This window comes from Anastrepha obliqua, chromosome 2 (assembly GCF_027943255.1).
Source record: "Anastrepha obliqua isolate idAnaObli1 chromosome 2, idAnaObli1_1.0, whole genome shotgun sequence".
Lineage (NCBI taxonomy): Eukaryota > Metazoa > Arthropoda > Insecta > Diptera > Tephritidae > Anastrepha > Anastrepha obliqua.
In genome coordinates this window covers 49464075-49473727 of record NC_072893.1, presented here as the reverse complement: position 1 = coordinate 49473727, position 9653 = coordinate 49464075, and the positions used below count along the sequence as shown (strand labels likewise).

General features: G+C 39.9%; 1 protein-coding gene across 1 annotated transcript; it reads left to right on the top strand.

The window, feature by feature from the left end:
- The first annotated feature begins 4666 nt into the window (after window positions 1-4666).
- On the top strand, window positions 4667-9402 carry LOC129238135 (uncharacterized). The gene is made up of 2 exons (XM_054873172.1): window positions 4667-4784; window positions 8357-9402. Exons 1-2 carry the CDS (start codon window positions 4667-4669, stop codon window positions 9400-9402), a joined length of 1164 nt encoding a protein of 387 aa, XP_054729147.1.
- The last annotated feature ends 251 nt before the right edge of the window (window positions 9403-9653 follow it).

Genomic DNA, 9653 nt, shown 5'->3' with positions numbered 1-9653 from the left:
AATGTCGCATTAAAAGTATTTTTTTGTTTGCTGTTATCTTCTTCATATTTTTTATATATTTTTTTTTTTAAAGAGAAACTAAAAACGAAAGAGAAACTAAATAGCAGCTACTCTACGTAAGACCAAACAGTGGCTAACATCATTTGACTAACGAATTCACTTCTTTTTTGTGCTTTACTTTTCCCTTTATGTAATAAATGAGGTCTCCGAATTCTATTTTTGTATTTGGTGTTTGCACAATGAATGACTCTGAATGGACAATTGGAGTTAAATTATGTCATAATAAAATTTTAATGTTTGTTTCTAAGACCCACTTAAGAGGCAGTTGCCAGAATATACGGTTTGTTTTTATTGTACACCGCCTTGATCAAAAAGTTCTCGGAATATATTCAGAAAATTTAAAATACAGGGTCCGGCACTCGAAGTGTAACCAATTACAAAGGCCATACATTTAGTCTGTAAAATTACTTTTATTCAATTCAAAGTAAAAAATGTCAGAAAATAATACAAAATGATATGACCACCTTTTGCCTTGACTATAGCCTTGAGACGGTCAGGAAACGAATCGCAAGCAGCCCAAATGTGACTTGCAGGTATTTTGGCCCACTCACCAGCAATGGCTTTTTTCAGCGCCTCGAGACTGATGAATCTTTTAGTTCGGAGCTTGCGGGTTCGCGTTTAGTGCTGGTCATTGTATGGACGTTATGAAGTTCAGAACATGGTTTTTAGCCATTCTTAGTTCACTCGAGCTTTATGAGATGGTGCCGAGTCCTGTTGACACGTTCATAGCCTGTCAGCGATATGTTTGTCTGCCCACAGCATCAAAGCAACCTCCAGAATACTTTTCCGATTATATTTCGCATTTACCTTGACCCCAGGCTCGATGAAAACGATTGAAGAGCGCCTGTCTGCGGTTACAGCGGCCCAAACCATTACCTGTGGCGGATGCTGCCTCCTGGTGGTCAATCGATGGCTTAAATTCTCGTATGAAAGGTCGGTTAAACAATCCCTATCGTTTTGAGAGTTTACGAAATGCTCAATTTGAAAATTTTTCTCATCAGAAAACTCAATGTTCGGAAATTGACTTGCTGACTTATTGCTACTTTGGTGTGAGATCATGCGCCTTTTGGATCTTGTAAGGCTTAATTTTGAGATCAGTTTTCAGTATGCGGCGGAAGTTACGGTCAGATATTTTCAGTTATTTCGCCATTTGATTCGAACTTCGTCGGGGATTTCGCTCACTTCAGTTTTGAACCATTTCACGTGACGTTGCAGTCTTTTTATGACCACCTCCATGACGTTTCGCGATGCTACCGGTATCATTGTTCGTTATAAGGTGCGATAAACAAAAACTTTATTTACTTTAAGGTGCTCGAGCTCACAAGCAATCGCTGGTTGTGATTTTCCAGTCAAATATAATGCAATCACACTATTGCGATTGAAATCCATTACTGATTTTCTTTTTTTGCGTTTACTCTCGGTAAAATGCTTCCGCGCGCTTGTAAACAATACTCTAGACTGTCATTTAGCCAACTAATAGGCAGCTGATGCCCGTGTATCAGCTGCGCGAGCGGTCTGAAGTTGGTTACACTTCGACTGCGAGACCCTGTATAAGATTATTCTTCAAAAGTATTATTATCGCCATCAAAGTACTCCCCATCAACTGCAGCTCACTTATGCCTGCGTTTCATCCAGTTGTCGAAATATTTCTGCCTAACCCTCGTTTCGGTATAGCCATCAGAGCAGTCTTCGAATTGTCCATTATTTCCTTTCGGCTATTAAAATGCACTCCTCGTAGTGGTTCTTTGACTCGATCAAACAGAAAAAAAAACAAAAAATTGCATAGAACTAGGTATATCAGGTGCATTCGTCGGCTGTTGAACGTCATTCGTTTTGTTATAGGTCAAAAATTCCCGAGTACTGATGGTACTGTGCCTTGATGCGTTATCATGGTGCAAAATCCAGGAGTGATTTTTCCAAAAATTCTTTCTTTTTTGATGAATTGCTTCACGTAAACCTCTCATAACGCCCAAATAATAATCCTTATTAAATGTCTGACTTTCTGGCAAAAATTCGTGCTGTACAATTCTGTTGTAATCCATAAAAACCGTGAGCATCGCTTTCTTCTTTGATCAACTGTTCTCTTGATTGAAGTTTTCATCAGTTATCGGATTCGATGGCCTGCCACTATATTCGTCATCCTCGAACTCACGAAGTCTTCTGAAGTGTGATACAGCGCAACAAAAGACCGAAGCAGTACTTATATCCAGCCGAAAAAAACCAAAAGATTTCTCTTTAAGATTCGGAGACTTTAACATATCGATCGTTCCCGCAACCAAATACTTGGGAATAATGATAGAAAAAAGGCTGTCTTTCAAAGCACACTTCGAATACGCCAAGGAAAAAGCATCCACGTTCTTCATAGAATCTTCGGAGAACCTCCGTTGCCGGAAAAATTTGTGCATCATATGCTGCGCTCGAAGAAAAAGTGGAATGCGGCAGGCGATTATAAAAGAGATGAGTCGTCTGGAAAGATTGCGGTGGCGGCGGTGGCTAATCGCCTTTCCTCTCCGCGAGTTAATACTTGACGGTAGCTCCACGGCGAGAGGTGATGGAAATAAACAGGCTCAGCTTGGTTTCAGAAATCCACTCGAGGGTCTATGAAAATTAAAAAAAAGAGATAAGCATTTGTTGCTTTAACTCGTTACTTCTTCTTCTTCATGTTGTTGTTGATTATAGACTAAACACTGTTGCAGTGTGTGAACGGAACGGACAACATCAAAAAAGAATTCGCATGGTTGAAGTATCAAAAGTTGTTCTGTATGAACGCGGTCTTATGAAACTCTCTGGAAAGAAAGTCGACAGCATTGAAAATAGTGAGTTAGACCAGTTTCATGAGGTATAAAAATAAGCGCCAGCGCTAAATCTTGCTCTATAACTTTGTTGTTGCTTTCACAAGCAAATTTTTCATGAAGTGAGCAGAGAAGTGACGAATATAACGCGCCTAAAATAAGATTTGAAAATTTCTGCAAAGAGATTTACTCCATCAAATAAGCTAGCAAAAGATAGATTTCCGATCGATTTATATCGATAACAAGTAAGGAAAAATTTTGATGTGAAATAAATCGCGCATATGATGATGAGATCATATGATCAAGCGATCATATCAACTCAACGCCAAACTCGAGCAATTCTCTTATTTGTGCAAGTCTTGAAAATCAATTATCGCCAGCGTATTCGGCATAACTTTTAAAGGATATAAGTATGTGTGCGACGTTTGGTTTTCTGGTCTTTTTTTTTTTTGGTTTTTTTTTTTTACCAAGCGCAATGTGTTCACTCAAGTTTAATTTCAGGTTTAAATAAATTTCTGAAACTAAAGTCACAACATACTAATTAATTAAGGAAATTTTCTAAAATTCATTAACTGAACATATCTACGTATCATTAAATACAGACAGCAAACATCGCCGCTCCTCAAGCGCTAATGAGTTGACCCTGTTCTTGCATTTAGATATATTTCAAGAATTTAACCGCAGTAGTATTTCCCCACCAGCATTAAGTTGGCAAATAAAGCAGTCATCGACTCCAGTGCTGGAGTTTAAAACGCTACAAATTTTCCTGGAATAATTACAAAAACAAAACAAAAATCTGAAAAAGGTGTAAAGGTTTAAGAGTAGCACCTGAAATTGGTCTGTCTGCCCATAAAAGTGTGACGCATGCGCACGCGTACACATTTCGAGAATGGCGTGAATGTCGCCGGCCAACGATGGAATAAATAAAAAGTCACGTTTCATTTCATTACTTGCCGTCTTTCTTGTACCATTTTTGTACACAATACTACATCTTTGTTGTAATTTTATTATGAAACATTAAAAATTCTACACGTCTACTGGGTGCCCATTAACAATGACTGGTAATGGACAGAGAAGATTTATGCTACGCTGACAGTGGCTTGAAGAGAACATTTTTATCATTGCGCTGCTTGTGGATCGCGGAACACAAAAATACTCGTTAGTAAAAAATATGCATAAATAAACAAATTAAATACGAAGGAGATGCAAGAGATTTGGCAAAAAATAGTGCTAACAAAGCAGACATTGATTTCGATTAACAGTATTGCGCTGATTGTACTTCATACACGCACACATAAGCGTATATATGTCTAGACATATGTATATACGAGTAGCAGATTTAGCAAGGTGGTGTATTCATGCATGGCATATCGAAGGTCGCTAGTTCAGAACCCACTCTGCACATAAAACATGAAAATGCCGTAAAACGTTTATTTCTAACAAACAGGCGAAAGGCAACGTTAAAGTTGAGTGAATTTAATTGGTGGTTAATGAGAAATTTGGCCTATACCTGCCAAGTTTGCATGCGTCACCCCATTAGTACAATATTTTTATTATTAGCGTACACCTGATCAGGTATTTCACAGATTCGCAACATGGATATGCTCTAGCTTTGGTTTTTCGTGTGTTAAGTGAATAGCTGACCAAAAACACAACCTCAGTACCAAATTAGTAGGCGAATGCCAAAGACGTTAGCGACACAAGCAGAATCAGTAAAAGTTCACAGTGATATTTTCCTGATACGAGTATAAGTGGCGGAAGTAGAATATTTTAGCGTTAAAATTTATTAAAGTATAGCATTTGAAGCAGCCAACATGTCAAAACTGGCAGTCACACTGCTCCTGCTCGGCACCTTGGCCGTGTTGTGGCAACAGACTGAGGCGAAACCATTTTTTTTGCTGCCGTCAAATTTCTTTGTCTTAACGACCAGAGGTAGGTGAAGGTGAAGGTGGTATGGAGTGCAAGTGGAATGTAGTTGTTTGATAAGTATTGTGACGTTGGAGGTATTGTGATTGGGAAAGTACTTTCATACGGAAATATAGAGAAAAGTAGCAGTTACTTCAAATCTTAGAATATTTTGTTTGAATATGCACTAATAATTTCGTGATAGAATTTTTCAAAGATTTTCCATATATTATAAAGGGTCTTTCAAAAGTGGCGCCTAGATGAAAGGTAGTGAATAGTTCCTAGACGGTACCTGTTTTTTGGCATCTTTGACTGATGTACAATTTTACACGAACAAACAACGCGTTAAAATTACTGAAACTTATTATGAAAATAGTCGATCCTTAAGAACAACATGGCGCTATGGAAATACCGGTGATTTGGCCAGAACTCTATTTTGCACACTCTAAATAATCATAAACGAGAAATCCATTCCTAGACCCACCTTCAACAGACTCCTCAAGACGAGCATACCGTCAAGAAGAGAGTGGCAGACATCAAGGCCACGGAGAAGGGGGGAATTAATACCGTCCAAGAAAACAGTGGCAGACCCCAAGGCCATGGTGAAGGGGGAAATTGAATTTCTATACAGATGGTTTCAACCTAGATGATAAGGTTGGTGTATTTTCTAGGTAACTTGGGCTTAAACTATCTGTCCGACTACCAGACACCTGCAGCGTCTATCAGGCAGAAGGCTATAAAAGAAATGGCTACATGCCGTAACAAACACTACAATAAATATATTATCGGATAGTCGGACGGCCATTAAACAAATGAATGCGGCTATACTGGGGGAACAAAGGTTGTACAGTAAGGCTGGACAGCCCTAAATGATATTAGTGTCATATTCGAGGTCAACCTTATTTGGGTTCCGTAGTACAGAGACATTAAGAGAAATTGTAAAGCCGAGGAGTTAGCCCGAAAAGGTACTACTCTTCAACTGCTCAGTGATAGAAGTAACATTGGGATGACCATATGGCCACAAGAAAATTAAGGATACAAAAAAAAATATTATCCAGGAGACCAATAGGTTATGGGGAAATGAAGACACTTGTGTAACATCTAGGCTACTATAGCCGAAAATAAATAAGAAAAATTCAAAAAAACTGCTTAGCCTTTCAAGAGAGGATATCTCGAAGGTCGTGGCTTGTATAACCGGTCGTAGGCTATTTGGCAGGCATTCCTTGTAACTAGGAGCTTTATCCCATGAATATTGCAGAACTTATAGAGATGAGAAAAAATAACAAAGAGTTAAGCATTTCCTTTCCAATTATCCAGCCTTAGCTAAAACCAGAGCTGGTTTTCTAGGAAAATATTTTTTCAATTCGCTTAGAGAATTGTCCGGCGTGGAGATGGGACCAATCCTGCGCTTCATAAAAGCCACAAAATGGTTCCACGAGGAAAAATAACTTAAGTTCCCGTATTGCATAGTGGATTCACAACTAAGTGAGTTGGTCGTACAGACCGATTACCCCCATAACCAAACCTAAGCCAACCTTAAAAACAACATATTGCAAAAGTCGTAATTTTTTTGATGGAACTAGTGGAAAATGGAACCTTTTTGAAAAACTCCGGATGAGTCGACAATTCAAAAGTTGGTGAAAAAATTTTAAGAAACTGGCTGCCAAGGATAGAAGAAGAACTGGCAGACCAGAACCTAAATTGCCAATTTGCTGCTGTGCGCAAAGTGCTCCTGAACAGCATTCAACATCGTTCTCAACAATTAAGCTTTCATGAATCGACTGTTTGGCTGAGTTTAGCTGCAAACGGCCCAGAATGCCATGGTGAACATTTAAGTGATGTCATTTTTCACATGGAATTGTTAAGAGTCGTATTCTGAAAGAATCGAAAGTTTTACATATTTCATCTTAAAACATTTTTTTTTTTTTTTGTATTTTGAAAGACCCCTTACACCGAGCTACCAAGTATACCTGTTCTAATAACAATTGGAATAATGAAAAAAAAAATATTTCAGAAGGTAAAATTAGGTGCATAGGAAAAAAAAAACAAAACTAAATCAAACAAGTAAGGCTAATTTTGATTCGATGGCGGCCGCCGCAGCCGAATTGGTTGGTGCGTGATTATCGAGTCTCCGTGAAACACCAAAATGAAGAAAAAGCCTTTTCTAAAAGTGCGAAGTTCGAAATGCCAATGATAAAAAAACAAAAATATTTCTCATAGCGTTCCCCCTTGGCAGACAATGACAAACCTCCGCCAATATTTTTGCCATGAAAAACATCCTCATAAAAATTCATTTGCCGTTCGGAGCCGACTTAAAACTTTAGTTGCCTCCATTTGTGGAACAATCATTTTCCGCTACCTCTTTGGTCTGATAATTTACGTCGTCCAGCGAAGTCTGAAAAAATATAATAATGCATCATCCAAGCTGCCGTCGCACTAGTGGTACCATATGTCCGGAAAGTAAATAAAACTCCACCTCTTTTGGAACCATCGTCCACTCTGGAGCCGCTTTCGCATTACTTCAGAGTGGCGTTCCCTATCTTCCTCATCAAACAAGATCTACATATACTTGTATGCCTGGGTCCACGTCTCGCTTTTTCAAGCGGAGAATTTTTTTTGCGAAACCACTGATGTGGAAAATCATCTTCCTCAGTTTCCTCTCTGCTTAGCATCTTGTCGATTATATTTTCAGTGGTCATGTGGCTGGCTGCATTCTCCAACATTATTCGACGTTCTTGTTCGCAATGTGCGTGAAGTTTTCGCATTCCCCTCTTTTGGACAGGTATTTCTGGAAATATCCGTACCCCGAAAGCATTTGGTTTGCATAAAAATTTACTTCACTGAAGTTCCTGCTGTACCATGTCTAGCGACGTCTTAGCCCGACCAATCGGGGTTTCTTCGTTTCTCCAGCGGTCTTGCCATAGCCTTATCGATTTGTCTTTTATGCCGCGCGCCACAAGTTTACTTACTCCTTCATCCATACTCTCGTTATTTCATGCCTACTGATTTTTCCTCTCAAACACTAGCAAATCTATCGTTATTGAACCACTTATCTCTTGAACGGCTGGTCCTGATAGTGTGCGGTAGGCAGACACAAGTTCAGAGCTGCTGTTCATTGTACTGATGCAAAGAGCTTACACCGGTGATTTACCTTCAGCGCATTTTTCACAGTTCAGCTCCGTATAAGAAACCGGAGAGGGTGGTAGCCATCATTATTTCCCATTTCGTTTGAGTTGGACCCAAATTTTTGCCATCAGTCTACTGAGTAGGGATGTCACCTTAGCGGCTTTCTCTGCTTCATACTTTATTTGAGCCCAGAAGGTTAGTCTTGGGTCCAGTCTTATGCCTAGGTACTTTAAAACCTCTTTGTGGTTAGCGTATTTGAGCAAGTTTGCATGCTAATTTTTAACGGGATGTGCTTCTTGGTCAGAAGTATTAACTCCATATTCTTGAGGCCACGTCAACCTTAAGATTTTAATAATAATACCTCATGGACTTTAACCTATTTTATTTACAAAACACAACATCTACAAAGATAACTGTTCTCCTCTTAATTTAATGAAACAAAATTACAACAACTTTCCTTATTTTACTTTTAGCTCCAACTACCGGCACAAGCTCCTCGTCTTCCTCGTCGTTCTCTTCCTCTTCAGCATCCGGTGGCCTATTTCAATTACCCGCTAGCATTATAAGTCGCAAACTGAGTTTCATCACTAGTCTACTTTCCGGATTTGGTGGCGGCGCTGGTGCCAGTGGCAGCATCGGTGGCGGTTTCGGATTCGGCTTCAAATTCAAAGGAGGCGCCACTACTAGCAGACCCACAACCACAACGAGACGAACAACGGAAACGTATAATAGCTTTACATCGGAGGTAACTACAAAGGCGCCGGTAACGACTACTCGCGCTACTACCACCACCAGCACCACCACCACGGAAAAAGCACCAATAGTAACAAGCACAGAAAAATCAGTTTTAAGCACAACAATCGGGGCAGCTGTAGGCACTACTATTGGCGGCAATGTTGGCAGCACTACTGGCGCCACTATTGGCGGCAATATTGGCAGTAATACTGGCACCACTACTGGGACCACTTTTGGCGGCAATACTGACACCACTTTTGGCGCCACTATTGGCACTACTGCTGGCACTCCTGTTGGCACCACTGTTGGCACTACTGCTATCGCTGTTCAGCCCACAGTACTCGCTCAAGCGCCCGCGTTTGTAACTACAACTAAAAATGATTTTGCAGTCTCTACAACGGGGATATCCACATTCGAGACATCCACATCGGAGATTGTGTCTACGACGGAGAAATCTACATCATTGATATCCACAACGCAGGATACAGAAAGCGAAATCGCGATAAGCACTGGCATTCCGAGTAGCAGTTTTGAAGTGCTTGCCGTTGGCGGTAAAGAAGATGGCGCGAAAGCGCAGACTGCAACCAGTGCCGTTATTAGTAGTGATGGTGTCGGACTACGTTCAGGCTTTGGGGGAAGTGTGGAGTTCAGCAATGGTGACCAAACAACACAAGTGAGCAGCGGCTTCAGTATTGGTGGTTATGGTTATGAAAGACCGCGCCCGGATGCTGAGAATGAGATTTTGAGTGGAAATTTAAGCAAAATGTACCTGCCGGTGCAGTAAAATTAAAGGAAGTCGAATGGAATAGTTGAATTGTTTATTTATTTTGTTAAATAGACAGATGTGTACCTTCAGTTTTGTCTTGTAAATAAAGAACTCAATCGATATATTCAATTAAATGTGTTTGTATTTGCAATTAAATCTTTCCTCAAGATGCGGAAGCAGTTCACCATTACACAGCAGCGGTACAAAAGCAGTGAAAACAAAATATAAAAAACAAATAACATAACAAAAGCAGAATACCGCTTTCAAAA

Coding starts and splice junctions, on each gene's coding strand:
- LOC129238135 (XM_054873172.1), top strand. CDS start 4,667: ATGTCAAAACTGGCAGTCACACTGCTCCTGCTCGGCACCTTGGCCGTG. Junction 4,785..8,356: donor CTTTGTCTTAACGACCAGAG/GTAGGTGAAGGT, acceptor TTTTACTTTTAG/CTCCAACTACCGGCACAAGC.